Source organism: Mustela lutreola, chromosome 2 (genome assembly GCF_030435805.1).
Source record: "Mustela lutreola isolate mMusLut2 chromosome 2, mMusLut2.pri, whole genome shotgun sequence".
Taxonomy (NCBI): domain Eukaryota; kingdom Metazoa; phylum Chordata; class Mammalia; order Carnivora; family Mustelidae; genus Mustela; species Mustela lutreola.
The window spans coordinates 18,656,369-18,673,140 of NC_081291.1; the positions used below are offsets into that span (position 1 = coordinate 18,656,369).

General features: G+C 41.0%; 1 protein-coding gene across 2 annotated transcripts in view; it reads right to left on the reverse strand.

Moving 5' to 3' along the window:
* Positions 1 to 16,772, reverse strand: part of PRKAR2A (protein kinase cAMP-dependent type II regulatory subunit alpha) — a 149,472-nt gene that overhangs the window by 55,145 nt on the left and 77,555 nt on the right. For both annotated transcript variants that reach the window (XM_059160846.1, XM_059160847.1), the window contains exons 4-6: positions 15,467 to 15,550; positions 9,709 to 9,815; positions 7,199 to 7,352 (exon numbers count right to left, since the gene is read on the reverse strand). In XM_059160846.1, coding sequence (XP_059016829.1) covers positions 7,199 to 7,352; positions 9,709 to 9,815; positions 15,467 to 15,550 — 345 coding nt within the window. The remainder of the gene's footprint in view (positions 1 to 7,198; positions 7,353 to 9,708; positions 9,816 to 15,466; positions 15,551 to 16,772) is intronic.

Sequence of the window (16,772 nt, forward strand, 5' to 3'; positions counted from 1 at the left end):
ACACTTGCAAGCTCACGGTCACTGTTCAATGTGAAAAGATGCATCTTTGAAAAAAAGAGAGAAAACAATCAAAGGGCTCTTGCCCTCAACACGGAGACAATACAAAATATATGGGAATAAAAAAATCTATAGACAGAATACGAAATGTCCTAGGTAAACAATTAAGACAAGAAGAGTAAGCACCACAAGAATTCTGAGGAGGGAGGGAGAGAGATCACAGCAGGCTGGAGTGATCAAGGACATTTTTGTTGCAAAAATATAAATTTTGGTGGGCCGCCTGGGTGGCTCAGTTGATTATGCATCCAACTCTTAATCTCAGCTCAGGTCTTGATCTCAAGGTCATGAGTTCAGGCCCTAAGCAAACAAACAAATATTATATATATAAATTATATATAAACATATACATTTTTAAATTTTTAATATAGTTTTTAAAAAATATAAATTTGCAGGGACCTGAAGGAGGGGGAGAATTTAAATTAATGGAAAGAGAGGGGAAGAAACTCAAGGTGGAAGGTGGGAATGTGAAAGGTCCCTTGACCCCAGCAAACCATGGATTCAGATCAGGAGAGAGCTGACCACAGCTACAGCGAGGCTCTCTCAAACATGTGTACATATGTGTGGAGAGGGACACACAGCCGGAAGAATGTTAATTGTTTAGTTTTAGGTTTCTTGTATCTAAGTTAATTGTACCTTTTGTCCACCTCGGGCTGTCAGGAGTGGAAAGTTGTTTTGTTTTGTTTTTTCCTTTGAAAGCACATAATGAAATCCTCAAGGCTGGCTGAATGAAACATAGCACAGTAAGGACATGTTTAACCATAAATTTGCTATTCTCTGTGATGGGGTGATGGTGGGGTAGAGAAATCACATAGAAGACAACTGAGTTAAGATGTCCAAATGGGTTTCACTGGCTCATAGTCCATTACTTCCAGAGTCCCCAGCCCCTAGCCCATACCATGTTTCATGTGCCTTACAAGAAAAGTCACTTAACTACATGCCATACTCCTACCATGAGCTATGGCAGACTCCAGCCCTCTGTCTAAACTGCTGGACAGATCATTTCTTCTCCATCTGTCTGCTTGAGAAGAGCCATTCGATCTCTGCTTGCTCTAATGGGCTGCATGATTTACCACCACTTTTTTAAAGTCCAAGGTTAGGGATGTATCTTTTAAAATGTTACTGTTATACTTTGGAATATTATTCCATTATCCTTAGAATTCAATTTCTACATGTTCTCTGGGCCAATCTAGGCATGAGTGCTATGAAAAGAGACAATCAAAAGTGAGAAAATGGGAATTATAAAGTTCTCTTCCTTCTATTTGAGTACGCACCGTCAAAAAATATTTTAAAAATCCCCTTACAGTGTCACAAAGATTGCTACAAATGCAACAGCAAACTATTTCTAGCCAACGATAAAACAACTGGTATCTCTCAAAGTGACTTATTCATTCACGTTACAACCCCTTCTGTGCACACTTCCGCCCTACCCAGAGCTCTCATGCTGTGAACAGCCAGCTCCTGCGGCTGTGAAGGGCATGCAAGAGCTCCAGACACTAACCTGGCTTTCAGGGAGCTTCCAGCGGAGCTGTGAAGAGGAAACTCCCACTGTGAGAGAATGGCTCCTTCAGGCAGCACGTGTTCAGAGTTGAGCATGCAGCCCGAAGTTCAAAAGAGAAAAGGGATACTACACTTTCCTGTGATTGCAAGTGTTTCCTCAGTTTCTACTGACTTTCATTTTCACAAGAGAGAACCGGAGCAGAGACTGAGTGTAATGGTCATGGTGGCCTCGGCCCCCAGGAAGAGGAGGAATGTAGAATCCAACTGGAGAAACTCAAGTGACAACTCCAAGTCCTCCCTACTTTGGCCTCCGAAGACCTTGGAAGGTACAAGAAGTCAGGCTGAGGAGGACCCTCCAGGAATCACTGTCCTGGACGTGGTACTAAAGCTTCTGAGAGGGTCTGGGCTATAAAGCATATGAACAAAGCAGGAGAAAAGCAGAGGTCAGAAGGCGTCTTGACAGGATGCTTAAGACAGTAGGGAAAGGAAGAAAAGACTGCAAAGGATAGGGTTAGGACGCAGAAACACAAGGCAGGGATCTCAGAAGAGGAGCCTTCTGGAAGAGAATGGCGATAAGCAGTACTGTAACCATAGAGAGCGCGTGTCGTCATTCTGTAAACCCCTACCATTTGCCAGACCCCGAGGGAGCTGCCTTTTATGTCTATTAAATTCTCATACCCCAACTATGGGGCAGATGGCTTTACAGTCCCAAATTTGTTAAAAAAACAATTCTATTGTGACTTCCTCTTTGACTTAAAAGATTTTTTTAAAGATTTAATTTATTTATTTGACAGAGATCACACGTAGGCAGAGAAGCAGGCAGAGAGAGAGAGAGAGGAGGAAGTAGGCTCCCTGCTGAGCAGAGAGCCTGTTGCAGGGCTCCATCCCAGGACGCTGGGATCATGACCTGAGCCAAAGGCAGCAGCTTTAACCCACTGAGCCACCCAGGTGCACCTGACTTAAAGATTCTTTAGGAATGTGCTACTTAATTTCCAAGTGTTTGGAGATTTCCCTGTTACCTCTCTGTTAACTGATTTTTGGACTTATTCCATTGTGGTTAGAGAACACACTGTCTGATTGCAATTCTTTTAAATTTGTTAAGCTTTATTTTATATGCCAGGATGGGGTCTATCTTGGTGAATGTTCCATGGGCTTGAAACAGTGGGTACTCTACTGTGGTATGGAGTGTTCTACAAATTTCAGTTAGATCTGTTTGGCTGATGGTACGGTTAAATTCCTCTTATATCCTTCCTGATGTTCTAATTGTTCCACCAACTCTTGAGAGACTGTTAAAGTGTACAACTGTAACTGTGGATTTGTTTACTTCTTGTGTCAGTTCTAACCGTTTTTCCCATATTCTGAAGCTCTGTTGTTTGCTATATATGAATTGAGGGCTGCTATATATTCTTGGTAGATTAACCCTTTCACTATTCTGTAATGTTCCTCTTTGTCCCTTGTAACTCTTTTTGCTATGAAGTCTATCTTATCTGATATTAATATAATTAGTCCTGCTTTCTTCTGGTTAATGTTTGCATGGCATATATATAATTCTGTCTTTTTCCTTTCAACCTACCTATGTTATTATGTTTAAGTGAGTTTGGTGCAGACCAGAATAGAGCTGGATCACCTAAACAAATCCATGTTGTCACTGTCATTTAGTTGGTATAATTAGATTATATTTACAGTAATTATTCATATAGGAGGACTTAAGTCTACCACTTTACTATATGTTTTCTGTTGTTCCTCCTGTTTTTCTGTTCCTCCATTTCATTCTCCTGTATTCTTAGGGGAATAAACTTTTTAGAATTTTGATTTATAGAGCTTTTGAATATATCCCTTTGTACAGATCATTTTAGTGGTTGCTCTAGACATTATATTTACATATGTAACATCATGATCTACTGATGTCAACATTTTAGTAGCTGGAATAAAATGTAGAAGCTTTACTTCCTTTTGGGCTCCTCTACCCCCCACTTTAGACTATAACTAGATTTTATTTTAGATTTTATTTTTTTTAAAGATTTTATTTATTTATTTGACAGACAGAGATCACAAGTAGGCAGAGAGGCAGGCAGATAGAGGGGGAAGCAGGCTCCCTGTGGAGCAGAGAGTCTGATGTGGGGCTTGATCCCAGGACCCCGGGATCATGACCTGAGCCGAAGGCAGAGGCTTTAACCCACTGAGCCACCCAGGCACCCCTAGACTATAACTGTCTTAAATATTTCCTCTATATACATTGAAAACCATATCAGACAATAATTTTGCTTTAAGCATATAATACAATTTAGAAAACTCAAGACAACAGTCTTTTATATCTCCTCATAGCTTACTTTTTCTGTTGTTCTTTCTCCATTCTTCATGTTCCAAATTTCCTTATTTTATTACTTCCTTTCTGAAGAACTTCCTTTTGCCATTTTTACTGTTACCAGTAGGCCTTCTGGTAACAAAGTTTTCTTTGATCTGAGAATATCTTCATCCCTTCAGGATATTCTCACTAGGTATAGAATTCTGAGCTGACAGTTCTTTTTTTTTTTTCCCCCCAACATTGAAAAATGCTGTACCACTTCTTTCTGGTCTCCACGGCTGGGAAATCTGGCATCATTCAAACTATTGTTCCCTTAGAGGTAATGCACTTTTTTCTCTCTAGTGGCTTTCAAAATTTTTCCCGTCTAGTTTTCTGAAGTTTGATTATGTGTCTTGGCATAGACTTCTTTGTGTTTATACAATTTGGAGTTCACTCAGCTTTTTCAATCTGTAGGTTTATTATCTTTCACCAAAACTGGGAAGTTTTCAACTATTATTTCCTTGAAGAATCTTTTAATTCTACACTCTTTCTCCTCTCCTTCTGGAAGTCTACTGATATGAAATATTATATCTTTTGTTATTATTCCACATACTCTGTTCACTTCACTTTAGTCTGTTTTCTTTCTGTTGTCCAGACTGGGTAATTTCTATTGTTTTACTTTCAGGTTCACAGATTTTTTTTTTCCCTCTCTAACAGTCATTCTGCTATTGAGCCCATTCAGTGAGTTTTTATTTTGGTTATTATATTTTCTAGTTCTAAAATTTCCCAATGGGATCTTCCTTCTGTCTTCTACTTCCTTCATTGAGAACTTCTATTTTTTCTTCATTTTTTTTTCAAGTGTGCCCATAATTGCTTGTTGATGGCTTACGTTATTAGGTATATGGTAATTATTTTAAACCCTTGTCAGTTAATTGTAATATCTGTGTCATCTCGGTATTGGCATCTGTTGATGGTCTTTTCTCACTCAGATTCAGAATTTCCTTGTTCTCTGTATAAAAAGTTATTCTCTTTCTTTCTTTTTTAAGATTTTATTTATTTACTTGAGAGAGGGCAAGCAAGAGAGAGCATGAGTCGGGGGTGGGGAGGGCAAAAGAAGGAGAAGGAGAAGTAGGTTCCCACTGAGCAGGAAGCCTGATAACAGGGGGCGGGGGGGGGGGCTCAATCCCAGGGCCCTAGGATGATGACATAAGCTAAAGGCAGCCCTTAACCAAGTGAGCCACCCAGGTGCCGCAACACGTGGTTTGGTTTGGTATAATGTTGTGAAATTATGTATCCAATTTAATCTTCTTTTGCAGGCACTCTATTAGGTATAGTGTGCATGAACATGTGGTAGTAAATGTTCAGCTCCCCTCTGGAACCCACTGACCTATCCCTGGCAGGGAAAGTGGGGAGCCAACTAGTGACACTACACAGCATCTCATTTTGCCTCTTTGCTGCTGGGTGAGGCCATAAATTCAGCTTGCTGCTAGCCCCAGTGACACTGTGGGGAGGAAGAAGCAGTTTTTCTTTTGGTATTTGGCTGGAAGAGGGCGATATAATCTGTTTTGCTAGGCTGCCCTTTTCCTGCCCTTTTCCTTTAGCTAAAGGGGTCAGGGTTTTCTTGGGTTTGTTTTTGTTTGTAATTGGTTGGTGGATCTAGTTTGTAGGCTTTTCCAGAACACCATCTGGGTCTCACTCCCTTGTCCTTCTTTAAGTCACCAAAATCCCTAGCCACTCCACCTTCTCCTGTCCATCTTCCAGGGTCTTCCTAATTTTGTTTGTTGTATGATACCTGGACTTTTTTAGTTTTAAAAGAGAAAACTAGGGGCGCCTCGGTGGCTCAGTGAGTTAAAGCCTCCACCTTGGGCTCAGGTCATGATCTCAGGGTCCTGGGATCAAGCCCCGCATCTGGCTCTCTGCTTGGCAGCGGGGAGCCTGCTTCCTCCTCTCTCTCTCTGCCTGCCTCTCTGCCTACTTGTGATCTCTGTTTGTCAAATAAATAAATAAAATCTTTTTAAAAAATAAAAAAAATAATAAAAGAGAAAATTACTGAGGAATGGGGCTATTTCATCTTGACCTGAACCAGGAGTTGTCATCAATACATTTTTTTTTTTTTTAGTTGGCTCCATGCCCAAGGTGGAGCTCAAACTTAAAACCTTGAGATCAAGAGTCACATGTTTTACTGACTGAGCCAGTGAGGTGCCCTTCCATCAATACATTTTTAAAACCGGGTTTATTTTCCCCCATTACTTATTGATCTATGATCTATCCTTGAGTTTTTTGGTTTTTTTTTTTTTTTTTCATTTTTTGAGAGACTGAGAGATAGATGGAAAGAGAGGGAACATGCAAGTAGGGGCTGGGAGGGCAGAGGAAGAGGGAAAGAGAGAACCTTAAGCAAGGTGTGGAGCCTGACCTCACAGCTCTGAGATCATGACCTGAGTCAAAATCAAGAGCTGGACGGTCAACCAACTGAGCCACCCAGGTGCTCCATCCTTCAATTTTTCAATCACTAGGTCCCCAAGTGTGTGATCTATTCTAAAGCCATTCTATCACTCATTTCACAAGACATTCTTAGTTCTACATCAATATACCACAAGAAAGTGCTCTATTATGTTTTAAAAGTATGATTTCATTTGAGGAACTATACTGATAATGCTATGGTATACATTTAATTCTGCTTGTAAAGTAAATGGAAACAAATTATCATAGATGTTAGTATCTTAAAAAGTGAACTTTGGAATTTGTGCAAGAGGATAATTATTTTATTTTAGAAGGAAGACAGTTATAGATTCTGAAAGCTTGATGCAAAAGGAAGCAAGGTGGACCACAGATAACAGAGGAAAGGGATCACAGCAGTGTTGTGCCATAGGCATTCTAAGAAAGTTCTCTTTCCCGGAATATGGCCATCAGCCTTTCTAGTCATCTAAACCTACTGGATATTGGCATGGACCAATGCACAAGTGGATGGCTAGCCAAAGAGAAAAGTTAGTCCTGGGACAGCTAGAGATGGCAAACACTGTTTGTATAGCTCTCCACGATAATTATTTTTCTAGGCTGTCTCTTGCATAGAGAATTATCCCTTTGTCTCTACCTGTCTGATAAAAACATAAATAGAAAAGCATAGTAAGAACCAACACGACTACAAGGTCATAAGACCCAATCTTTTCCCTGTAATTTGGAGTAAATGGTTTGTTGACAAATCATTTTAGGGAAATGGAAAAACACACTGGTACAGGATGTTTCACAATGTCCTTCAGAGAACTGGCTATATAGTGTGAACCAACAGCCCAAGGACAGAAAACCGCGAAGTAAGGGGAATTAATACCATGCTACACAAGGGGAATCATTTCTCTAACTCACCAGTCCCCAAAGGGAGCCTTCCGAAGTGGCGACAATAGTAGCAGCTCTCGGGGTGTTGTACATCAGAGCAAGTTCTCCAAAACTGCCACGGTTGTCATACTGACCGACAGAGCGAGTTTGATTATCTTTCGTTACTAAAATATCATAGGTTCCCCTGGAAGTGTAACAAGAAATAACTTCATTTATTATTTCTAATAACAAATTTTAGACCTGGCAGGTGGTTCAGAAATAGAAGGTACATATGATATAAAACAGGCAACTTCCAAAAGATTTTTGCTGGTTTAGAGAAATATAAGAGATTTTTGTATTTTGACTTTGTATTCTGTGACCTTGCTAAACTCACATATCAGTTCTAACAGCTTTTTTTGTAGCTTGAGATTTTCTAGGGAGGATCATGTCATCAGCAAACAAAGATAATCTCAGTTTTTCTTTTGCAATCTATATGCCCTCCCTCTTCCTGCCTCCTTTTTCTTCTTTTTTCACTGACTTATTGCACTGGCCAGGACCTATAGTACAATACTAAATAGAAGTAATGAGAGCAGATATCCCTGTCTTGTTCTTGATTTTAAGGGGAAAACGGTCGCTCTTTCACCATTAACTATGATGTTAGCCATAGGTTTTTTAAAAAAATTCCTTTAATCTGATTGGTGAAAAACCACATCGATTCCTAGTTTTCTGAGAGTTTTTACATTGGAAAGGTGTTTAATTTTGTCAAATGTTTTTCCTGAAGGGATTCAAATGACTGTATGGGTCTTCTTTTGTAGTTTGTTGAAAACTAGGATAGAGAACAGATAAAATAAAGAAACCAAAAGGTACAATATTCTACCTAATGACTGGTAATGACTGCTAAAGAATATTCAGAACTGACAAACATTTAGAGAAACAGGCACTCTCAATAACCACTGAGGAAAACTTAAATACATCAATGTTTCTGCAAGATAATTAACAATATATTGTTAATTCCTTGGGGTGCCTGGGTGGCTCAGTGGATTAAAGCCTCTGCCTTCGGCTCAGGTCATAATCCCAGGGTCTTGGGATCGAGCCCTGCATTGGGGGGGGGGGGTCTCTGCTCAGCAGGGAGCCTGCTTCCCACCCCACACCCCCGCCAACTTATGGTCTCTGTCAAATAAATAAATAAAATCTTTAAAAAATAATTCCTCAAAGAGACCCTTTACCAGTGATGCCATTTCTAGGCATTCTATAGGAGGTAATCTGGCGAGGGTGGTTCCTTTCAGTTCTGAGAGGGGGGTCAGAAGGAGCCCCCAAGACAACAGTAACGGCTCAAGAACTTACGACACACTAAGGCCAGTAGGTCAAACCCACATGTCTCCCAACATGGCTTACACCTGGAACAGAGCTAAGGCAGTGTATTCATGTGTAAAATTAGCTCCAGATGACAATTAGCAAAATGGCTTCCTGAACACTGGCAAATAATTATAAAGCCCATCGTGCCTAATTGTAAAGGAGACTCTTTTTTTTTTTTTTTTAAAGATTTTATTTATTTATTTGAGAGAGAGACAGTGAGAGAAAGCATGAGAGGGGAGAGGGTCAGAGGGAGAAGCAGACTCCCTGTGGAGCTGGGAGCCCAATGCGGGACTCGATCCCAGGATTCTGGGATCATGACCTGAGCCGAAGGCAGTTGCTTAACCAACTGAGCCACCCAGGGAGACTCTATATTGATAATGGCAACCCAAATATGGGTTTTACTGAGGACTGGGGATGACACTAGATGGGGGGGGGGCAGGCTGTGGACAGAGAGGGACAAGCGCTTTTTTTTCCCCCCTTCTTGAAATCTTTTTTTTTTTTTTTTTTAAGATTTTATTTATTTATTTGACAGAGATCACAAGTAAACAGAGAGGCAGGCAGAGAGAGGAAGGGAAGCAGGCTCTCTGCTGTGCAGAGATCCCGATGTGAGGCTTGATCCCGGGACCCTGGGATCATGACCTGAGCTGAAGGCAGAGGCTTTAACCCACTGAGCCACCCAGGCGCTCCTTGAAATCTTTTTATAAAGAGAAGTTCTTGGGTTGCCTGGGTGGCTCAGTTAAGCACCCAACTCTTTTTTCCCCCTTTTTAAAAACATTTTTATTTAAATTCAGTTAATTAACATATAATGTATTATGGTTTCAGAGGTAGAGGTCAGTGATTCATCAGTCTTATATAATGCCCATTAATCAATACATCACATACCCTCCCTTAATGTGCATCACCCAGTTACCCCATCCCCTCAACACCCTTCCCTTCCTGCAACCCTGTTTGAGTCCTGTGATTAAGAGTCTCTTATGTTTTATCTTTCTCTCTGATTTTGTCTTATTTTATTTTTTCCTCTCTTCCCCTATGATCCTCTGTTTATTAAATTTCACATATGAGTAAGGAGAGGGACAAGCTTTAAGAAGCTTGCACACCTGGTCCTAAGCCCTCTCTGGGCTGAACAAAGCACAGGTTGAGGTACATGCCCTGCATTATGAATCTCATTAAGGGCAGCCACACATCTGCAAAGCTCCATCTCCTACCGTTCTATGACGTAGAAGTTATCTCCATCATCTCCTTGGTCGATGACATGCTCATCAGCTTTGACTGTCCTTTCAAACATGGCATCAAGGACTTGAGACAGTTGTTCCTGTGGGTATACACACGAAGAGAGAAGATGGCTTTGACATTTGCTGGGGTAAAAATGACTATGCTTATCTCTGTCTGCGATTACATAGTGAAAGTGCATATATCAGACTATTCTCCATATTCAAGCAAAATCCCTAAAGCTGTTGGAACATTCAGCTTTGTACCCCCATGACACAGCACAGTTGCTGAGTTTTTCTGAGACAGTAGGGCTTTAAACAACATTCCATAATGTATGCAAAAACAGGCATCTAAGTCATGGTGTGTCTCCTCCCAGTCGCACCCACATGACTGTCAGGTGCCTTGATGGCTCTGCTGTGTCATCTGTAAAGCCACGTGATGTCACCTTCCTACAGGTGTTGATCTTTTTTTTTTTTAATTAATATTCTTTTTTTTTTTAAGATTTTATTTATTCATTTGACAGAGAGAAATCACAAGTGGGCAGAGAGGCAGGCAGAGAGAGAGGAGGAAGCAGGCTCCCTGCTGAGGAGAGAGCCCAATGTGGGGCTCAATCCCAGCACCCTGAGATCATGACCTGAGCCAAAGGCAGAGGCTTAACCCACTGAGCCACCCAGGTGCCCTACTACAGGTGTTGATCTTAACAGTATCATCAAATATAAAGGGCAGGGATGAGAAGTTACTTCAGAGAGAGGCACAACTGCTCTGACTAGCCATGCGCATCACTGAACCTCTCTGAGCCTCCGTTAATTCATACTTTTAAAAGCATTTAATAGTTTCTAGCTCATTAATTTTTATGACTAAAAAAGAAAAATCTAAGGGAAGTATCACAAAAGGGGACTCAAAAACTGACATTAATGGACAACTACTACTGCTTCAAACATGTATATACAACACATACAATTACTTATCACTACCTGCTCTAACAGGAAGGTAACTAACTGTACTGGTAAGTACAGTGAAAACAAAACAATGCTATTAAATTTTAACAAAACAGTGCTCTCAGGGACGCCTGGGTGGCTCAGTTGGTTAAGCAGCTGCCTTCGGCTCAGGTCATGATCCCAGCGTCCTGGGATCGAGTCCCACATCGGGCTACTTGCTCCGCAGGGAGCCTGCTTCTCCCTCTGACTCTGCCTTCCACTCTGTCTGCCTGTGCTCGCTCTCACTCTCTCTCTCTCTTACAAATAAATAAATAAAATCTTAAAAAAAAAAAAAAAAAAAAAAAAAAAACAGTGCTCTCAGTCTAGGGCCAGCATCCTGTTGGGGAGGGAGAGCAGTGACTGTCAGGGGGTACTAATGAATACCAACTTCAGCTCAAAGAACGACTTTCTGCTTGGAAGAATGTGGACTGCAGATGTGGCAAGGGAAAACTTTACTGCCACATAATTCCATGTGATTTAGTGTCTGTCAGTGTGACGGTGCTACCTAAAATAACTGAGTGTCACTAAAAGCATCTCTAGTTCCATAGTTCCATGTGTGTTGAATGCTGAACAAGATGAGAAATACTAAAAAGGAAGTGAGAGTCACGTGCATTCCAAACTCACATGGAATGTGAGCCCAGTGTTGCCAGAAATCTCATGTTCAAATAGAGGTAACAATTCAAATTTTCATGTACAATACAGACCAAACACACACTAGCTGTAACTGGCTTGTGGGCTGTCCACTGACAGCCTCTCGTTCTGAGTTATTCTTCTTTAGGTCTGGACTCTTCAAAAACATCAGTGTTGTAAGATAGAGTGAGGAGTAAGGGGAGGATTCTAGGTTAGAGATGACTAAAATGACACCATGACAACCAAAGGCAACATGTGATTCAGGACTGAAAAATAAAACAAAAAAGCTGTAGAGAACTGGGAAAATCTGAATATGGAGTGGGTGTTAGATAACACTACTGCATCACTGTTACTAATGGTCTTGTGCTAATGTAGGAGAATAACCTCATTCATAGAAAATACATCTTAAGGTGTTTAGTGGCTAAGTGTAAGAAGTCTGAAACATATTCATTAATGGCTCAGAACAAAAGAAAAAAAGCAGTTCACCTGTACTTACGTGTGTGGACATACACACACGAGAGAAAATAAATGTGACAAAATGTTAACAACTGGTCAGTCTAGGTAAGGGTACATGAGGGTTCATGGTATTATTCTTTCAACTTTTTTGTAAATTTGAAATTTTAAAACCAGAAATTTGGGCAATATATTTTTATTTTACTTATTTATTTATTTTTATTTCTGTTCTTTTTTTTTTTTTTAAGTAAGCTTTACACCCAATGTAGGTGTAAATAAATTTTTAAAAATGAAACAAATACACTCATCAGAATGGTTAAAATTTGAAAAGATAGATACTATCAAATGATGGAGCAACTGGGAATCTCATATACTGTTGAAGGAATGCAAAATGTGACGACTGCTTTGAAAAAGATCTGGCAGATTTTTATAAACTCAAACATATACCTACCCTATGACTCAGCAATTTTGCCCTTGGGTATTTTACTGGAGCAATGGGGGAAAAAAGTTCACAAAAAAGACTTGTATAAAATGTCCACAGCATTATTCATAAGAGCTAAAAACAAGAAATAGGTCAGCCTGGTATCCATCAGCAGGGAAAAAAAATGGATAAGCAAACTAGTATTTTCTTTTTTTTTTTGAAGATTTTTTTTTTTTTTTTTGGTCAGAGAGAGAGCGAGGAGAGTGAGCACAGGCAGACAGAGTGGAAGGCAGAGTCAGAGGGAGAACCAGGCTCCCCACGGAGCAAGGAGCCCGATGCGAGACTCGATCCCAGGACGCTGGGATCATGACCTGAGCCGAAGGCAGCTGCTTAACCAACTGAGCCACCCACGCGTCCCTAGTATTTTCATATAATGGCACAATACTCAGCAACAAAAATGAATGATGTAACAGCACCAGCAAGAAGGCCTACTGACACCACGACCTCTTGATATGATGCCCTCAGAAAGAGACAATGTAAGTTCTATAGCAGTCAAGCCAAGAATATATGTCCATAGTTCAGTGATGATGAAACATCAGACAAATCCAAATTGAGGTACTTTCTATAAAATAATGAAGCAATACTCTTCAAAGTGTCAAGATTATGAAAGACCAGGAAGGACTGAAAACCATGACAAAATGAAGAGAAATAAGAACTAAATGCAATGTGGGGTTCTGGATTGGATCCTTAAACCAGAAAAAAGGAAACCGTAAGTGAGAAAAACTGGTGAAATCCCAATAAGGTTTGCCGTTTAACTAGTAGTATTATAACAATGTTAATTTCCTGGTTTTGCTCATTGTTCTATGGTTATGTTAAGATGTTAATACCAGGGGAAGCTGGATGAAGGGTATATGGGAAATCTGTACTATTTTTGCAGCTTTCTTGTCAGTCTAAAATGAATTCAATATAAAAAGTAAAAAAGGAAACGGAATGAACTACTGATACATGCAACAGGGATGAACCTCAAAAACTATGCTGAGTGAAAGAAGTCTCACACAAAAGAGTGCCTATTGTATAATTCCATTTATATGAAATCCTAGGAGAGCCAAAATTAATTTATTATAGAATAAATCAAAATAGTAGTAGCCTCTGAGAGGAGGGGGGCCAGAACTGTTCACAAGGGGGCATGAAGGAATTTTCTGGGGTGGGGCAATGTTCCATAACCTGTTGGGGAGTTCGGATTACCGAAGTGCATACCTTTCTCAAACCTCAGTGGACTCACTTAAAACTTAGGCAATTTCACTGTATACAAACTTTGTATCAAAAGACTGTAAACTAGGGCGCCTGGGTGGCTCAGTGGTTTGGGCTGCTGCCTTCGGCTCAGGTCATGATCTCAGGGTCCTGGGATCGAGCCCCGCATCGGGCTCTCTGCTCCGCAGGAAGCCTGCTTCCCTCTCTCTCTCTCTCTGCCTGCCTCTCTGCCTACTTGTGATCTCTGTCTGTCAAATAAATAAATAAAATCTTTAAAAAAAAAAAAAAAAGACTGTAAACAAATACTGAACTCTAGTTCCAGGACATGCAGGCTGAAGTTCTTAAGGGAAGGTATAATGATATCTGCAACTTACTCAAATGAACCCAAAAAGTAAGATGGGTTAAGTCAGAGGCCAGCAAACAGCTGCCTGTTGTTGTAAATGTTTTACTGGACACAGCCACACCCTTTCATTTATGTTCTGTCTGTGGCTGCCTTCCTGCTGCAATAACAGACTTGAGTAGTTGTGACAGACATTTACTACTTTGTTCTTTAAGAAAAAGTTTACTGACCTCTTTGCTGAAAGATGGGTAGATGGTATATAATATAACAAGCACAGTAAAATGTTAATCATAGAATCAAAGGCAGAGGATAAATGTGTGTTCTGCAGAAGTCTTCCAACTTTATTTTATTTGAGTACTTTCGTGACAAAAATGTTAGAAAAAAGTCATTACATCTGGGCGCCTGGGTGGCTCAGTGGATTAAGCCGCTGCCTTCGGCTCAGGTCATGATCTCAGGGTCCTGGGATCGAGTCCCGCATCGGGCTCTCTGCTCAGCGGGGAGCCTGCTTCCCTTCCTCTCTCTCTCTGCTTGCCTCTCTGCCTACTTGTGATCTCTCCCTCTGTCAAATAAATAAAATAAATAAATCTTTAAAAAAAAAAAAGTCATTACATCTGACATTTTAGTTATGAATAAAATGGTAAAATGGTTTTCTTCAACACAAAGAAAACTGAATATTAGATTGACACAGCAACTCCCTTAGAACATCTGATGATACAAAATTTACAAGGGGTTTTTGTTCAGTAGGTAAAAGCAAATTTTCTTTACACTAATACAGATGGATCTTCTAGGGAAAACAGGAGATACAGACCAGTTATTTCCCAAAACCAGCCTTTCCTTGATGTCATGGTCCTTGTTTTATTCACCTGAGACTAACAAAACTGACTAAAGTTCTGGCTATTCTTATACCCACACAGTCAAGCTACCACATGACTGCTTTATAGATATCAGGGATGATTGTGAGGATGTCATTAAAAGACTTCTCTGCAGGAGTTGGGTTGGAGGGGAACGTTAACCCCATCCTTCTTGTCTCCGCACATTCTAGGATTCTCCAGGAGGCCCCGTACCTCATCCACTCATGCAGCTTCGGCGTGTGGCTCTCAAAGTAAAGAAGTAATGAAATCTGAAGATTCTCTGTGCTCGTGAGGTAGCCTCTGCCCTCTATCTCCACCCAAGGGAGGGAAGACAGGTGCAAGCACAGATCCTACACCAGAGCCCTGCAGCCACACACCACTCCCCGTGTCTGAGGTCTTTGCTGAGAAGAAATCACAAGACATGTCCCTCATCTAAGGCCTGAGAAGTCACACACCTCCAGTGGGTTAACTGTGACCAGAGAAGAGAATTCCATAACACCTTTGGAGAAATTACTCTGCAGCATAAATTCAGACCCTCCAAACTAAGCCAGGGTCATGTGAACGTGAACATTTCCTTTTAAGACAACCAAACTGCAAGATCCTCAAATGGTATATTCTCGGAAGAAGTACCAAAGCAGTTCAGAGAAATACTAGAAGTCATCTGAAATGCTCATTATGAATTATGATTGTCAACACAATGCAAACATCTGTAAGTAGGATGATTCTAAAGTTTTATGCCTCATATGGCTGAGGCTAAGATGACAAAAACTGTTTGAATGACAAATAGGAAAAAAGCTGAAAGACAAAAATATTCTTAAAAACCAACGTTACCTGATCAAGATTTTTGAAAAGGAGAATATCTTTGCAAGCCTCCTGAAGTCTGCATCTCTGTTGATCAGTTTTAGGATGAATCACCTGTCAAGCCAAATAAAACCAGGGAAATATTTTTATTCCGTTTTAAAATTCAACTTTACTTACAGATCGGTACATTTCTTTCTCCTAAAATGTGGGGAAAATTAAGAGCATGTTTACGGACTTTAATTCTATACAAATACCAAGCAGGGCCCTGACCATGGCGGGGCACTGGGATGGGGGCAGAGCTCTCACCCTGGGGCCACTCACTGACCGTGTGCCTGGCAGCAAGTAAGCTACCCCCCCCCCCCCCCGGGAGCCTCAGCATCATCTGTGAAGCGGAGGGCTATTGATCGGTTCACTCAACAGATACTAAGCATCTACTAGGTGCCAGGTACTGTTTCACGTCTGGGGACATGGGGAACGCACAGATAAAAACACCTGCTCTCATCCAATAAATCTGTAAAATATGTTAGAGAGTGACAAGGCCAAGGAGAAAAATAAGGTAGGGAAGGGTGATTTAAAAAAAAAAAAAAAGAGTGTTTATGTGTGTGGAGTGGGCAGATGAGGCCTCACTGAGAAGGTGACATCTGTGTTAAGATCTAAAGGAAATGAGGATGACCTGAGGGAGTGGGTCACGTGGGCATCTCCACAGGAAGAGCACCTCGAGCAGAGGGAAGAGTAAGTGAAAACAAAGCTCTGTGGCAGGTGAAGAGCATGTCTGAGAAAGAACCAGGAGATGGGTGTGACTCAGGCAGAGCATGGGGTGAAAGGTCAGGAAGAGACCACATCGGGTGGCTACTAAGTGAAGAACAGCCTTGAGGGAAGCAAGAGTGGAAGCCAGGAAACTACCATGATTATTCCAGTGCCAGATGGTGGTGGTGAGAACTGGCAGGAGAGGTAGCCATGGAGGTGCTGACAGTAGAATGCTGGATGTGTTTTGAAGACCGAGCCCATTGGATTTGCTGGAAAACTGAACATAGGTATGAAAACAATAAGAGCAGCTGAGGGTGACCCTCGAGTTTTGGACCTGAGCCCTTGGAAACATGGAACTGCCATGAATTGAGCTGGGGAAGACTGTGGGAGGAGAAGAACATAAAGGGAAATCATCAGGAGCTCCGATTCAGCGTGAGGTGCCTACTGAAATCTAAGTGCAGACGGCAAGTCAACAACGGCTGTGTGTGCTGGACTTCAAATATCCACACTTTAGTAGAAGTGGTGCCGTCTGCTAAATGAGTCGTCAGAAGGATTATGTAAGTTATACATGCAGTATGTAAAACAGTAC